General features: G+C 34.1%; 2 protein-coding genes and 1 long non-coding RNA gene across 8 annotated transcripts in view; 2 read left to right on the forward strand and 1 right to left on the reverse strand.

The window, feature by feature from the left end:
* LOC120342030 (uncharacterized) overlaps positions 1-8,070 on the forward strand; it is a 15,592-nt gene extending 7,522 nt beyond the window's left edge. For all 4 annotated transcript variants that reach the window (XM_039410684.2, XM_039410683.2, XM_039410680.2 and 1 more), the window contains exons 13-21: positions 153-201; positions 926-1,157; positions 2,074-2,287; positions 3,206-3,290; positions 3,574-3,764; positions 4,542-4,861; positions 5,425-5,873; positions 6,333-6,510; positions 6,921-8,070. In XM_039410684.2, coding sequence (XP_039266618.2) covers positions 153-201; positions 926-1,157; positions 2,074-2,287; positions 3,206-3,290; positions 3,574-3,764; positions 4,542-4,861; positions 5,425-5,873; positions 6,333-6,510; positions 6,921-7,112 — 1,910 coding nt within the window. In that variant the 3' untranslated portion in view covers positions 7,113-8,070. The remainder of the gene's footprint in view (positions 1-152; positions 202-925; positions 1,158-2,073; positions 2,288-3,205; positions 3,291-3,573; positions 3,765-4,541; positions 4,862-5,424; positions 5,874-6,332; positions 6,511-6,920) is intronic.
* A 776-nt stretch (positions 8,071-8,846) lies between these two features.
* On the reverse strand, positions 8,847-15,150 carry LOC120343203 (uncharacterized). Of its 3 annotated transcripts, none has more exons than XM_078111190.1 (10): positions 14,611-15,150; positions 13,956-14,133; positions 13,687-13,838; positions 12,892-12,961; positions 12,205-12,288; positions 11,383-11,558; positions 10,822-10,932; positions 10,639-10,736; positions 10,141-10,295; positions 8,847-9,747 (listed from the first exon to the last, which is right to left on the reverse strand). In XM_078111190.1, the coding sequence occupies exons 2-9, from the start codon at positions 14,059-14,061 to the stop codon at positions 10,151-10,153; spliced, it is 942 nt and encodes a 313-aa protein (XP_077967316.1). In that variant the 5' UTR covers positions 14,062-14,133; positions 14,611-15,150; the 3' UTR covers positions 8,847-9,747; positions 10,141-10,150. The 3 variants fall into 3 exon arrangements, with proteins under 3 accessions (XP_077967316.1, XP_039268269.2, XP_077967315.1); XM_039412335.2 differs by having other exon boundaries at positions 14,535-14,681; XM_078111189.1 differs by lacking the exon at positions 14,611-15,150 and adding an exon at positions 14,540-14,581.
* A 209-nt stretch (positions 15,151-15,359) lies between these two features.
* Positions 15,360-16,345, forward strand: LOC144420816 (uncharacterized). The gene is made up of 2 exons (XR_013474745.1): positions 15,360-15,642; positions 15,919-16,345. It is a non-coding gene; the product is annotated as an uncharacterized LOC144420816 (long non-coding RNA).
* The last annotated feature ends 422 nt before the right edge of the window (positions 16,346-16,767 follow it).

Below are 16,767 nucleotides of genomic sequence, written 5' to 3' on the forward strand. Positions count from 1 at the left end.
CACAGCCAAATAAGGTTGGGAATTTCTGTATCTGAAAAATATGATGTTTAAGAGTTGTTTGTCTAGGTTTATGTTCCTAACCCATGCATCATTTTTGCTTGTACTCTTTTTTCCATGTTATAATTTTCGTTCTTCATAACTCCATATTGCAGGCTTGCAAGGAGTGGTGAACCAACTGATATCAACAGCATCAAAAGGAATGTAAGTACCGACTTCACTTTACTTTTTTAAAGTTAAATCCATCCGACATGGACTAATAAACACTGAAATGAAGTCGTTTGCCATATAATCTAACTATCTCATAGGCTTCCCTCTAGTCCAGGATACATATGATAATTTCAAGAAGATAATAATTTATAGCAGTTAATACAAAAATTACTTATAACAATCATGAGTGTGTTCAGTATTTTAGTTCGCTAATGTTTCTTTCTGGTATTCTCATCCAGAAGTGTCCAAATAAATCAAAATTAATTATATTCGATATTTCAAATGCTTGATTTTAAGAATATACTAGAATAGTTTTTTTGAAAAATGATCATTGTTAGCAGCATTTGAAGAAGTCTTATTAAAGCTCGTCTCCATTCAAATTCCGAACATAAAATATAGAGAATGAATTAAATCATTGGTTATCTTTAAGTCTCTTATGTTTCTTACGTCAAACTCCTAAATAGACATTGACTTCCAAATGTACTCTGTTTAATTTCTCAACTGTTGAATGTCTCAATACTAAATATATTCAGTATTCCATATTACGTTACAATAGATGAATTTAAATTGCATACCAATAGTGGTTTATTGCGTTTTGTCCAATTTCCAATTTCATATTCTTTTATTTAAACTTTTTGTTTACTTGCAGTTGGAATATTTATTCGAAAACATACATTACTTTCCTGTTTTTTCATAATATGCGTGTTAAATGTTTCAGAATTGCACCTGTCGATCCTGGATCTCCTGCTAATACTTCAACTGTTACGTCTTCTGCGAGCGTCCGAGAAGAAATTTTAGCTACAGCAGCGTATCACGCAAGATATTTGCCAAAAAATCGTTCAGTTCCGAACTTTTCTACTTTTACTATGCCAACGTCATCTGTCACAGTACAACCTATTTCCATCAAATCAGTAGAAGATTTATCAAAACAAGGAATGATAAGAGTACAGGTACATGCTGTTCGAATAATCTCGTATTCTAAATCAGTATTAGGTAGAAACTCTGTGAACACAGAGTCCATGGGTCATACAAGTCTCTGTGGTTCATTGATGACGATTCAAATACATCCCACTTAGATGACCTGAGTCACATCTAGTTACTGATAAATGATGACTCGAGCCTAACTCAAGGTGAGTCAATCACTCGAGTCCATCTGAAACAGTCCTGAATACATCCTGAAATAACATTTTTGAACATGGTATATCGCATGTATTCTAAATTGAGTTCACACATAAACATAACACATAAATAAATATTAATATATCTTCCATGACTTTGTCTTGTAATATCAAGAAAGTAGCTGATGTTCTTTTCTCTATTTTCTACAATCTTCGAAAATTTATGAATGAATCAATTTCGGCCTGTGAGATGATTGCTGTCGTTTGCTCAAAATAATAATTTTTCAATTGAAACTATTTCTTAAATCAAAAATTTAATAATTTGGAGTCGAAGTCCGGTGTGAATTTCCCCAGACTCGAAATCCCTAGTTGTAAGACATTTTTATTCTCAATTTTGTCATTTTAAAATATCTAATTTTATATTCCAATATTGCTGATATTGTTGAAATGGTAGGTATAACCAGTGCTGGTATATCACCACAACGGTTCCATTACATTTGAACCCACGTACATTTGAAGCCATGGCAATTGCACCTGTATGCTATTGCACCTATGGACTTTTTTTGTTTTTCGGATAGTTGAAAACACACTAACCCTAACCCATGGGTTTTAGCACCCGCATATAGATTGAACCCGTGGATATACACATGGGTTCAAATGTACGTGGGTTCAAATGTACGGTCACCCACCACAACGCTATTCATAAAACCGAAAATTGACTGGAATCTTGCTATTCAACTTTTTTTAGTCATGGGGAGGAGGTGGAGGGGGGGATCCTCAAAGGTTCTCTCTTTCTACGTACACGCCAAATACACCTCAAAATTTTGATCACATGTCAAGAGAAGAACTCAGGAAGTCGTTTGCTGTTGGGCGAGCATTCACGTATGCTGAAAAAATTCGTCTTATGAAAAAACTGAATGATGAAGATAGTCTTTTAACGCAAGAGCATGTCAGGGGTACAGGTAGGATTGTCTTGAATCGGAAGACTTAGAATAAGTTCAAATCTGTTCTGCTTGAAAAGTATAATCAGGATGGCCAAAATGAATATTTTACTATTCCGAATACATTCTGAGAAAATATTTTTGAATATGGAGTGTCGAATACATTCTAAATTGGGGGCAAGTTTATGTGGAAAATTCAATAAATGTCTAAATCTACTTGATTATTATCACATCTAAAACGACATAAAAATAAATATCATTGTTTTCTCTGTGTTGTTTGTAATCAATTGAGATATTGTACATTTTGATCTGCTTGTCTGATGGCTCAAAATCTCTAATTTTCAATAAAAATAGTCTAAATTATTCCTAAATTTGAAATTTTTTTTATATTGAATATAATGAAATTTGAATGTATTCGAATATTCAATTCATTTTGGATATTGATTAATAATTATTACAAAAACCAGTTTCCCATTTTGTGATGAGTGTTAGGAATACCACCAATAGACAAGCACTATCTCTATAGGTCAGTGTTTTGAAATGTTCTTAAAATATATACGATATTAATACCCATTATTAAGCTGCATTCCCAGCAGTTGGCTCTTCAAATTATATGTTAGAAATATGTTTGTCATCACATCTCTGATGACCCTGCGCGAGTTTGCAGGTCCAAATGTAGGAGAAACATTATTATGTGTGGGATGTTTACCTGGCTACCGTTCGTCACGGGTTGGTTTACGTAATCTCATTCCGATAATGTTTTTTTCCATCATTAATTTGGTCCTTCAAAAACAAATCACTGGTTGGCTATCTAGCTATTCCCATGCTTGACATGGACTGGTAACGGGCCACTTTTGCCGCTATAGCATTCAGATGTCTTATCTGGTTTCCTCTTCTCGTGTTAAATATGAAAATTCCATCTATATTTTAAAACACTAGGCAAGTTAATCGAATCTGAGATCCAGTCATCAATAAAGAAATCAAGAAAATCATCTTCATCATCAATATCAAATACTACAGAAAGGTAATCTTAATTTAAATACTAAATCCAATTTTTATTTATTTTTTTCCTTACCAGTAAGATATTGAGAAATAGACCAATCCATTTATGATTTTCAGGAATTTTAGATGAAATCAGTCGCCAGAGGGCCATTACTTGTATTTTATTCAAATGTGGCCTAGTATTTTGTCCAAAATTTTAATTATTCATGGCCACATCTTCATATGGCATTCAGTAATATTTTTCTAGTGTTTGGCTATTGTCACTCAAGGTTATCTATTTGATAATATCTTGCATACTTTGCCAGTTCAATTCCTGTCTCTCCCACTGTGACATCAACGACAACTATTGGTAGCAAAATGAAGTTGAAGGTTTCAGAATCAGATCCTGGTCAAGAATCAATCAAAAGAAAAATCATGATTGTTGAACCACAACAACCGGATGTAAAAAAGAAAAGAAGAAGCAAATATGACGTTCCTAAATTCATGCAAAATCAAGGTTTGATATTGCAACTTACAACTATAAATCTTCTATACTAAGTATCAGCTAGGGTTACAGAAGACTAACTATCGTATCCTATCTCTATGCCTTTGCGCTTGCTGATCCATGTGAATATAATGTGTGGATGCTATAGCAAAATAAAGATGATGGTCAAAATATGCTTACCCGAAAAAGTCTGATCTCGGTCAGACAAAATATCACAAAAATTCATTCTGTTATTTTACAGCATCTCAAATCGTACAAAATAAATTTTTATAGCTTTCTCGATTCTGTCAATTGATTTAATCTGTTACTATGATGATATATGGACATTTTTTGAAATATTATCTCGTGAATCTTGGCTTACATAGATTCTAAATCCTTCCCCAATTAAGTATCCTATTCAAATAGTAATCAACTAGAACCTCTAGTCAGCTGATACCAAATGAATTGGTAATATATTGACTATCCGTTAACGATTATAAATAGTATTTCAAAAGATTTTAAAGTATTTATTTCAAACACATAATCCTGAACATTAGTTTAAAAACTGTGTCTGTTCACTGCAAATAATTTTCTCATTTTGATGAGCGGTATTGGACAGGAACACGCATGAGTCATGCTTCACAATAAGATGTGATCAATGTTTACTATTCATGTGTAAAAATTTTAAAAATCTTACAAAATACATCAAAAATCAAGATTTAGTCGGGGTCTGCAAATGATGGGTTGTGAGTCATTGATGTATATCATGATTTAAAATATTTTGGAAAATCAAACTAATTTATCCTTCAGAGTCGGGGGTAGACAAACTTCGACCTTTCGTAAGCACAGGAAGTAGAAAACACAACTTGAGTAGTTCAGATGGATCTATATCAGACAGAGATGACGAACACGCCGAAAACAACACCATGGATGAATCTGATGAACCGCCATCCTTATTCGACATGATGAGAGAAAATTTTCCTGCTGGACTTTTTGCGGCTCAAGCCGCACACACCCCTGCAACATCGTTTCCTTCTATGCTTTCCTCTGAATATTATGGATCGGGGGAATGGGCAAGTGCTGCCATGCAGACGTTGCATAATTTGCAGACGACAATGAAATCTGCTCAGGTATTGGTTTGAATATTTAGATGAAATCAAATTGTTCATATAATTATATTAAACCAAATTTGAAAAACACAATATTTTAATATTTTTACTATAAAATGGAGCTCACTGCAATATAAGAGAAAAAAGTTATCATTAGCTTGTGAAAATCAATCTTCTTCCATTAAGCGACCAGCATAAATAAATAGGCATAAGAAATAGGCAACTGAAATTTTGTGTACTGCTAAGTGATATTTTACTATATAAAACTGCGTCTCTTGACCTTTATAGTACTTTCAAGTTGTGCGTCATTTTGTATATGGTATCTGCTCTGCCTTAGACAAATATTTGTTAAGTCTATTTTGGATACTGGTTACGTGGAACAACCCTGATTAATGTCTGGTATTCAAGAAGTCTTTTTAATAGCATAATAGAAAACTTGATATGCCACTGCTACATAGTAAACTGATGAATTACAAACAAAATTGCTTAAATGGGATGATTCTCCAAATATCATGAATATGTTTATTTGATTTAGAAATTCAAACTAGCTTTGTTGTTTATACAATGATTTTTTATTTCTACAGTCATCTGATTCAGTCGTTAGTAAAAGTGAACAACACAGTCGCACAGATTCACACACAGAAGAAGATAGCGACAGTCGGTCTTCATCACCTTTCGTTAATATAAATGTTTTGAATATGGCAAATCCCGGTTCAGAAACTTCAACGTCCTCATTCGTTCCTCTATCTTCTGCAACGTCATTAAAATCTACGAGCAGTGTGGACACTATTATGGCACTCGCAAATCAAATAACTGCCGAAAAATCTCATATTAAACATTTAAATCTCCCTTCTGAGACAACTAGGTCTCGTTCGGAGCGCAAAAGATCACTTTCACCTCTTCTCACTCAAGATGAGAAAGAAATGATTAGGGCGAGAGCGGGGCCAAGCGAAGTGTCAAACAGTAAAAATGGAAAAGATAACAATTTAAAAGTTATTTCTAAATCAATCTCGGATTCTAGTTTGAAACGAAGGTAGGTGGAGATTAAAATATATTAGATAATATAATTGGCTCAATGTCTGTCTCACACTTGCAAATGGTATCATGACATATTTTGAATTACCGTAATTTCATGACTTCGTTTGTGCCAACTGAATTTGGTCAAAACATTACAAAATTCAATTTCTATTGATTTATAATGATTTCTGCAAAATAGCAACTGACCCAAATCTAGAATGTGTTCAATAATTGAAAATCCTGACCTTGACCTCAGTTCTTCTCTTCAATATATTATTCTCGTTGTTTGAGACAAAATTATATTTTCTATAAATCTTTTTCACTTACATTTCTTGTTTGAAAGCAAGAATATTTTTGTGAAATATTAATTTTGTATATTCAGTCTCGTGGAAGTCACTATTTCATAGAAGCTTGTGCTGTTTTATTAAAGAGTTTTGCAGTATTATTGTCTGCAATACTTTTCTCACATTGACAGAACTTCCAGCTCGGAATCAAAATCATCTTTCAAAATTGCTGATAAAGGAGATAGTTTGGAATTTATGAAAACAATTACAACATCATCAGTGAAGAAAAATACAGAATTAACGATGAAATTTTGTAAAAATTCCTCAAATGATTCTGACAGCAACACAGAAACTTCAACAAACAGCCATGTGAGTTGTCATGATGCTCATAAAAAACACTCCGTTTGAACTTTCAATATTTGTTATTCAGCAATATTTTGTAGAGCCCTGAACAAGTTTTGGATATTTACATTAGACTCAAAATTCCAATCTATTTAAAAACGACTTCAAAAATTTCGCCTCGGCCCATGACTCTAGGTGAAAAAAGTTAGGAATCTAAAGTTTGGGAAATCTAATTTTGATAGCCAAACCTGTTATGAATGCAAGCATCTGTATTCAATTTTCTGTTTCTGAAAAATGTCTTAGGAAATGTATGAATAGTGCATATACAAACAATATTCAAGAAGGACTAGAAGATGGCAAGACGTACATTACTTATGTGATTTTCGAAACTAAAAAACTTCTCGTGAACTAACAAAATTTTATTTTTGAATTTACAGGAGCAATTGTTCCAAAACAGCGTTGAGACTGTAATGAAAGTTAAATATATTGAAAAAGTTAATATGTGTCGAGTATGCGGATTTTCTTTACTCGTTGATGAAAATAATAATGCAACTGCAATGAAGTCACATGTTATGGAACATTCATTGAAAGAACTTATACAAGCTGGTTGTAATGGAAAAACAACATAATATGGGAAATTAGGGTTGTTAACTTGCAATAGGCCACAGTTATAATGAAATTTAGTTTCTGGTGCTCAATTTTCAAATTGATGTAAGATGTATTAAAGAAAAAAATTTATATAATGTATTCTATATCTGAGAGTTCTACTTATGCCTGCCAAGTAAATGCTAATGAATGTGTCTTTCTCTTTGGTTATCATGGGTGTACCAATAGTATGTTTTGGGTACAGAGTACTTGCCTATTTGCGGCATATGATTTTTTTTCGTTTACTCAAATTTTGAACCCGCACAATTGGAACTTGCTCAAAAATTGATTCATAAACGGCGACAGGGGTATTTGAAGAGTATTTGTCAGGCATTACAATTAAGACATACAAAGAAACATTAAATCTTGCATAGCTGAAGTTATTGAGAAATAAAAACTAATTTCATTGTCAAGAGGGTAACTCAAGTCAGGTTATATGAATTAACCAATAATGCGTAAAACTTTCTGGGTATATATATTTGCTCATAGGCCATATTTTAAGTTTTTTTTATATTTTTCGAATTATTAATTAAAATCAAATATTGAGTTTACTAATCTATATGAATTTTTCTAATATGGGTCTGCTCAGTTCCTGTGACGTATAAATATAATAGAAATGGCACTTTTCAACATAATTTAAATTCGTTTTTCAAGACTAAATGCTGATTGTCTCACTTAACAAATCGAGAGTTGTCCTTTATGGCCTGTGTCAATGAAAAATTTTACTTTTTAAAATGCGGAGCGTTTATTTGCATGTTTTATTTTTGAAGGCACGTGCAATCTTATTGCGAAAAGATTGTCATATGTTATCTGATTGTATTAAAATCCTCTTTGCCAATGTTTTCTTTCAACATAGTAGTTTTGAATAAATGTAGATTTTTGGCGTTCGCCATGTCCGGATAATAAAAATGGGGTTTTCCCGTAGATGTCTATGAAAGAAAACCCAGCTTTTTTTATGTGGTGATAAGATAAAGACTGTATGTTCGAAGTTCTGCTGGAAAAGGTGCCAGAGTATCAAGAACACAGTTGAAACCGTGCACATAGGCAGACAACAAACACCAGAAAGCTATAAGAATGAAAATGTCATTAACATGAGGGTCATTATTTTGAGGTCATGCTGCAATAAACTATCATTTTTGCTATATAGTTTTTATCTCTGGCATAAGTCTATGCTTGGCAGTATTGATCTCTGCATCATTTGAGTCAAATCTTGGGACACCTTCGAACTGGAGTCAAAATAGCTAACCTTAAGATGCCTCAGTGGGACTTCGTGACAGTCAAGGGTTCCCCCTTCGTCCTGAACGCTGTGATTAGTCTAACCCAGGGGTGAGTAAAGTTTTTTTGCGAGCACCACATTCAGAAAATTATGGAGGGCTGCATTGAAAAAAAGACTGCGATGTTGATTACTTTTCCAATGAATGATATTGTCAAATTTGAATTGACATTGTTGAACCGGAGATGAAAAAAAGCATTAACAATTCACAGTCAAGCTATAAAATAAATTTAAATTTTGTATGCGACTGTAACAAATTTTCTTAAAGCGCGTGAGGGCATGATATGGTTTGACAGTCCCTTACCTAAATAACCTCTGGCTCGTTCTAACATCCAGATACCTAATTATTTTCTGTCAAGATCATGTGCAGTTGATAACGTTTGAAACATGTGGAATGCTGACAGAGAGTGTATGCCCCAATTGCAATTAATACATGCAGACCAACTAACTTCTTCAGTTCATTTTAATTAAAAAAATGACTAGACTATTATACGATTTGAAAAATGCATTAGAACAACGAGACAGAATAAGCTGAGTTGTAATTAACAAGCTGAAATGAAATGATTTTTCAAGGTAAGCGACGTGTATGTCAGATTGGCAAATTTTCAATCCTAATTAAAAAATTGCACTGGAATTATGACAAATATGTTGACCAATCAACTGCAGGCAAGCCATTATCCAGACAGGATAGTCTGGTCTTTACTGAATAAACAGTTCACCTTGAGATCCTACACTCTCTCTGTGTTAACTAAGGTGCAGGGTCAATTTTAATTCAAAACAAATCCTCTAACATAGTTTTTGGTTATGACCACTTCTGGTATTAGTCCAATTTAGTTAAAATGCAATGCCTGAAATTCACTTCTTAGACATATTTTATAATTTATCTAACACTAGATGTGGTATTACTTCATCAGAAATTTAGAATACCAAATAGTATAGCCAAAAATGAATACCACAAAAGGCGGTTGGAAAATATTTAGGCCTAATTTAAATTCATATTAAAACATCTGTAGTTAGATGCACAATCCGGGAAAAGTGATATTAAAGAACAAGATCTGAGATACGTGGTTACATTAAAAGTTCCTGCTAGTTTCTTGTAGATCAGAGAATTTTCAGACTTCCATCTGCTGAACATGTCTCTTTCCTTGTATATAAAACTGATGACAGAACTTTCGCATTGCCTCTGCCTGGTATCCTTCAACTTCATTTCAAGTTTGGTAAGACTGTCACATTGTAGATAGGCAGCAGAGCAGTCAACGATGAGCTGTGGAACTGATGCTGACTAGCAGATCATTTCTGCTGCGCAATGCGAACGACCTGTCGGTTGCTTAAGAGGATCGCGATTCCTGTATAGAATAGTTGAATAATCATCGAAACATAATTTTCTAGTCAACAATCATTTTGCCGAGTTAGTTGGTGGTTTGAAATACTTTTATGATAAAGTTCTACTATAGAGTTAATGCTCAGATGAAAATAATAAAATGCAAACTCATTCAAGAGACATTATTATATGTGGACAATCTGATCATTAATCATTGGATGTAACTTGGAAGAAATTCAGTGATTTTGTGAAAAAATTAAGTAATTTTAGTCTTGCTTCTAAACCAGTGCTATGAAGTCAAGGTAAAAGTACACCCACTCCAAACCCCCATATCAAACTTTTACCACAAAAACTTTGACATTTGCAAGCTCTTTTTAATCGGAGTTACTATTACTAATAATAAGCCTGGGTATCGTACCTCTAAATTTTCAACTTCGCTCCATAACTTCACCGTCGAAAGGAGCTTCAAGCTTTTTGGTGTCTTTTGAACCATTTTCTTCTGTATCAGACGTTGACATTCTGGACTCGGGTTTAGAAGATATTCCTTTGAGTATCTCATTCTCACTTACTAAGCTAAAAAAATAAGCCGAGTTAGATAGGCTATACTAAAAAAATCATAACTGATATTTTATTATACATATACATGGGGCTACAATGTATATTGGAAGTACCAAATATTTCTGGTTGCGCATTGCCTACACAATTTATTATGGGCGGTAGTGGACACAGGATTTGAAACAAAGATTTTTAACCTTCATTGTAATTCTTTCTAAAAATCGCAAAAAGTTACAAAAAACTATCTGAATACGTGATGTATTAAACTTCAATCAAACATTGTATGTACCACAAAGAAAAAAAAAATGGACAAAAAAAACTAACAAACAAATTTTGAAGTACATTTACGCATAGTAAATACCTTTCATTGGTAGAATTCAATTTTTCATTCTCTCGTTCCACTTCTTTTATCTTTGCCTCGAGGGCACGAATTTTACTCGATCGTTTGGCCAGTTGCTCCTGTCAACACGCATTTAAATAAATATGAGTGTCGTAAACAAAATGTAACAGAACAAAACTTTCTCGAATATTAGAATATTATTACCTGTAATATATTGAATTTCTTTTCTAAATCCATATGTTCAGACAACAACTCATCTCTGGACATTGTTTGTAAATTTTCTTCATGAACTCTTTCGTATGTCTCACTGAAATCCTGAAACAAAAACAAACAGATGGAAATATGACAAAGCAAAAGAACATTGCAACTTTTCAAATGCACTACTGCTTTTTAGGATTTGTCCATATCTGGGTGTAGGCAGTAAACAATGGGTGATGATTTCAGGACATTTTCGTTAGAAATTCAAGATAAAGTGCAGTTTTTATTATCTAATTATCCAAAGACATTAATATACTCCTATCTACATTTGCTTACCATCCCAAATTGCCAAAAATTAGATTGAAATGAAAGAGAATTGCTGAGTTCACAGACATGGTAGATGCTAGACACTGCCAATTTTTAGGCAGTCCATTATTTTACTAATCTACTAGTAGAAATAGAGGGTAGTAGAATATTGCATATGGAAATGCTGGACCTTTCTCATTATTTACATACTATTTTATAAAAAAGGATTAACTTAGGTGTTATTCTTATGAAGAGAAATACCTGTGAAATAAATTCTGGAACCATGTGAGGCGAATCAGTATAACCTTCCATTGTTTCATCACCTTCAGCATCATTATCATCATCTTCTTTTGAAACCAGACTTCCATTCATATCATCTTGATCATCGCTATAAGATTCACCATCTTCAGTTCCAGTGACACTGGAGTTGTTATAACCTGGGATCAAATATGAAGTGATCATTCAAAGAAAAGCTGAGGTTTGTTCATTTTGAATTTAAATTTAATCATGTTTGAGTTGCTAATTAAATTAGGATTAGAGATCAACACAGCAGGCGTCTTCATTATCACTAGATATTAGTTCAACATCAAATATAACAAAATGGCCTATTCAGCAGATGATCAAACAAAATAATGACAAGATTAATGATGTAATCAGCAGGGATAAGGAGTCAGGAGTATGACATGTTTTTAGAGGGAAAATAGCAATTTCTACTTCCTCAGAGTCTGGTATAAGAATTCAAACTTCCAATGGTGGCAATCAAAGTCAAAATTCATGACAATAACTAAGAAAGGAATAAAGATGTTACGCATTCTTAACAGACAATGAATTTTGTGGTTGAAACTGGTTTCTTAGTTTGGTAATAGCAGTATAAATCATAATTTCCATCAACCTGTAGCCAAGAGCTCCAGTCTGATAAGGAGCAATCAGTTTTTAAAATGGGTGGAGCAGTGTATAAATTTTCTACCAGGGATACAGCCCTGGTTAACATAGATTCCACAGCATGCAGAATGCCAATTCTGAATATATCAGTTCACTAAAGGTAAATTATATATAACCGATAGAAATACTATGTATACAAACCAGAAGGTTCAAACGAACTGTTGTCATATGGATCATGCTCCTCCATCAAAAATTGAGTTGTGTTGTATGGTGCCACAGGACGACCTGTAACATTTATATTTATGTAAAATAAATGGGAAATGACTGGGCAATGATGAAGTAATTGGCTGAAGTGAAATAATCAATAAATTGATATACATTAACAAACTAAATCACAAAGAAAACTCTATTTCTTTAAGAGTTTTAAGCCTTTTTTAATCAAATTTCTACCAAAGAATAACACAAGTATACAAAGAGCATAGGGAGATAGTTTCAACAGATAATCCACCAACTACTTGGTGGTGAGCAACTAAGAAACTATTATGGTCAACTACATATATGGATCATCAACGGTCCATCAAAATTGAATGCAATTGACATTACATGATGTTGTATGTATGAGCTATACATCAAGCATAATCAATTAGTTGTTAGAATCAAAGAATGTTGTTACTTGGTGCTTTTGCTATACATTTACAACAAAAATTTACCATATACATATTCCAACATATTAGGCCAAACAAGAAAAAAAAAGATGCTGTTTGTTCTTTATGACCACGCTTAACCTATCATATGATAAAATCACAATATATGCAAAATCATGTATAATCAATCAAGTATTATCCATCTCAGCAGAATATTGTACATGAGCCAAACTACCAGACTTGCCTTTTTCTTTCATTTCCTCTCTAATTCTTACAGCTTTGGATTTCTCTTTTTCTTCAAGGGCTTTTCTCTCCTATCACAGAAATAAAGTTATTGAATGTTTGAACAAATATGTCACAAAGAAAATGGGCATGTCCAACAAGTAGGTCATTAAAAAGCATTTTATTGGTTGCTGCAATCAAGCAACTTTAGTCAAAAAATCAGCTAGCTGCATTTATTCATAGTGGAATATTAACATAATGAATGCTGACTTATTGAATTTGATGTTTTTCAATAAACTTCAACATTAATTAAACTTGATAATTTGTTCACTAGAATTGAATATTGCAAATCAATTACAAGAATATGTATATAGTTTGATTGAAGCTGTCAAAATAGAAATAATAGCTACTAGCAATAGTATTGATAAACTGTTAACTCTATCCGGCTGTTTGTGAGCAAAACCTAATAATCATCAGAAGTGATTTTTTAAATCTGTAAAACTAGATTGCTTTTGGAAAATGATTAGATTGCAAATAACCTGTATCTTGCCAGAATTGCACAATCAGATGATCAAGCTTGTGATGGTACACAATTGAATAAGAATCTTTCTTACAAAATCAATCATTATTTTTGCAATGCAATATGGAGTCCTATGTATATATATAAAGAGTCTTGTAGTACTTCAAGCTTGTCCACAGCCTTTTTCAGAGCAAGAGAGAATGCTATAATTTCAACAATTCAGGTTGTTAGATTGTTTAAATGTTGAGATAAAAGCATCACTAAACGATCTATGAATAGAGAATCATAACAACAAACCTCCCAAGTCATTTTTGAATATGGCTTCCATTTTCTTTTCTTTTTCGAGGGTTTTCTTCGATGATGATGCTTTTTTTGTTGATTTTGACCTGACGGAACTTTAGGGTCAGCATTATGCCTGGTCCAGTTTTCAGGGGATTGACTCTCCACAACTGAAAGCAGAAAAAAGTTAAAATAAAAATATAAGAATAAAAAAGCTAAAAAATAATTTGGGTCAAAAACATTTAGGGTAGTTTGTCAGATTCAATCAAACAGTAGCTTTGTCTCACTTGATGCCCTTTCCTCTGAAACGATTATACCGGAATTATCATGATCTTCCCCTTTTGTATAATCAATTGTAGGACTGGCGGTAGGTGTGATCACTTCTGTGGCCATAGTTAAAAAATAGTGACAATGGAATAGAAATATCAGTCGCTTCAAATGCAATTGTTTGAATAACGTAAATATCTGAAATAGATAGGATAATAAGATTTACATATGTAATTTGTGATAGGAGAGTATATAGGATACAACAATATAGTAAATTATGACTTTTTGTCCAGCCAACATAGGTTATGAATAATTTTAAGTAAGTTAACCAGTTAGCAAGTAACCAGAAGCGTTACCATAATTGACAAGGAGAAACGACTTTATACCCAAATCTTCTTCTAATATTTTGCCCCTGATTTTAAGCTTCAAGAGGTTAGTACTCCAGGCTTGTAAATCAGAGGAGTTTGAATTTTGGTTGTCCAAAATTTTTATATGGTGGAGTGAACTTTTATCTGGAATTTATTTTAAACAAGAATCTGTAGACGACTCTGAACAAATTTTTCATCAACCAATAGTCGCGTGAAATTTTACGATACTACCTTACATGGTCTTGCGACGAAAGCACATACATGGCCAGCGATCCAGTTTTACATAAACTTCCTACAAACTAATCACCTTCCAATATGAAGAGTATGTTTTCAATTCCTAGCGGAGTGATGAGCTGCTAAGTTATATATCTGTTTTTGCGTAATCAAAGATGTTGCGGGAGTTAATTGCTTATAAGAAGACAGCGCAAGAAGACCATAAAAGAACTACGACGTCGGTAAACGAGAGAATTAACCGATCGCGAAGCTACGTTCCTGTCTCTCGTTTGTTCGCGATTCGCACGAGTTTGATTGCCTGCTGGACGCGATCAACATTATTGCTGTGGGTTAACAGGGTTTATTATTAGCTTATTCGTGAAGCCCAAAACGATAGATTGATTCAAACCCCGGACCTCACTAAAATACCTTTCTTACTGCTTATATATCAGAATCTGAAACATGCAATACGGCGGAAATAATTTGACTACATGATCTGCCTAATTGCAGTTTTCTACAAAACGAATCAGCTAATTATTATACGCATTCTTCAAGAGCATAGCTTATTTGGGGGATATATAATTACGCGCTGGTCGCTGCTTTTCGCTCCCACTATTTCTCAGCCTGACGGCGGACCCGATCTCTGCCACGGCAAGCGGCAACTCTCGTTTTTCAGATCAAAACTTTTGGCTAAATAGTTGCTCTGTGATGGAATAAAAGAAGGCGACACGCCTCATCGATTCTCTCAATCACACCGCGCACCGCTGTGATATTCTCGCAAAAGAAAGAAATGCATCTCCGGTCGAGCCTCTTTGCCGCCCACACCGCGTTCAGTCTGTGGGTTGTTTGCATGGTAAGTGCCGGCTTTGTCGGCAATCTGGTGTACCTTCTTGTTTACACGATGCCAAGATCTCATCCAGCGCCATGAAGGTAGCAAGGCCCAGAAAACTGAGGTCAACAATGTTGCAGTCCTCGATTTGACTGACGTGGGTTGTATTGGACGTGTGTCGTATTGAACGCAGATATTACTTGCATTGCCCCGCCATCTTCAATATTTTTATATATCGCAGAATTCTATTGGGCATTAGTAAGGAACGCCAATTTCGATTTTGAAGTATCTTTTCTGGTAAGTTTCATATCTAGGTTGTCACATCTAACTCGTTTTCCTTGGGTAACTACTCTGTTTTTCAGTGTCATTCTCCTCGCCGTTTCTCGCTTTTGGCTATATTTGCTTTTTCTTATACTGCATATACATACCCCTTGAATGGCCTCATCAATGAACGCCAATTACCGAGGAGAATTATTTTTGGCAAGAGTGGTTGGACTTTTCGCTACTGCAGTTTGATACATCTAGCAGATAATTAAGTTTTGTATTTTTTTAAATCATTCAATTTGACAATAGGAGTTTGCTCAAACATTCACGATTCACCGGAAATCTTCTGAAGTCCTAAAGTATAACAAAAGTATGTGGATTACCATGCAAGAGGGATTGTTCCAGTTCAAGGGTTCTCAAACTGTTTGTGACTTTCTCCTCTTTATCAAATTCGCGCCCCCTTCCTCGAGCTCAAAAGTCAGAACTGATGTGATACAATTGAACAATAATTTATTCTGCTTGAAAGCATTATACAGGTATTATAAGCTAGGGTCTCGATTCTAGGCTTCATAGATAAAAACGCGCACCTAGTATCGGATTCACTGTCAATTCTTTTTTTATTGTTATCGTTTTGTATTTATATTGGCAAGCGTGAAAAAGCCGTTGAGACCGGTGCATATATTCAGGATAGGAATACCGTATATTATGGACCATAAAGCACGCGTCAACTACCCCCCCCCCCCCCCAAAAAAATCGATTGTGCGACCAGTGCATGGATCAGGTAGTGGTAAATGCTTTATTGCCAGCATCGCGGTTCCCAAACTTTTTATTCGTGGGGCGCCAAATTGTCGAGGAAAAACTCATGGTGCACACAAAAATGCTGCCTTCAAATAAAACCCAATTTTATGATTGTTAATGTGTACTTTATGCATTTTAAAGTTTGTAAACATGTAGGCCCAAAAATAAAGGCAAAAGGTCAACTCTTCTTTTTCATCTCTGTCTAATTCACCTTCGAAATACTGAAAGAATCACTCATGTTTGCTAAACTCGGTCCAGCGAATAAATGAACTGCCGCTCGCAAAATTGCAGCAAGTAGTGCCTACCTCTACATCAGTGGTTCTCGACCTTTTACTGACTGCGTACAACTTCAGTGTACAG

Source organism: Styela clava, chromosome 3 (assembly GCF_964204865.1).
Source record: "Styela clava chromosome 3, kaStyClav1.hap1.2, whole genome shotgun sequence".
Classification (NCBI taxonomy): Eukaryota; Metazoa; Chordata; class Ascidiacea; order Stolidobranchia; family Styelidae; genus Styela; species Styela clava.

Coding starts and splice junctions, on each gene's coding strand:
- LOC120343203 (XM_078111189.1), bottom strand. CDS start 14,566: ATGTATGTGCTTTCGTCGCAAGACCAT. Junction 14,134..14,539: donor TGCTTTCGTCGCAAGACCAT/GTAAGGTAGTAT, acceptor TATCTATTTCAG/ATATTTACGTTATTCAAACA. Junction 10,933..11,382: donor TTCCAGAATTTATTTCACAG/GTATTTCTCTTC, acceptor TTTTTGTTTCAG/GATTTCAGTGAGACATACGA.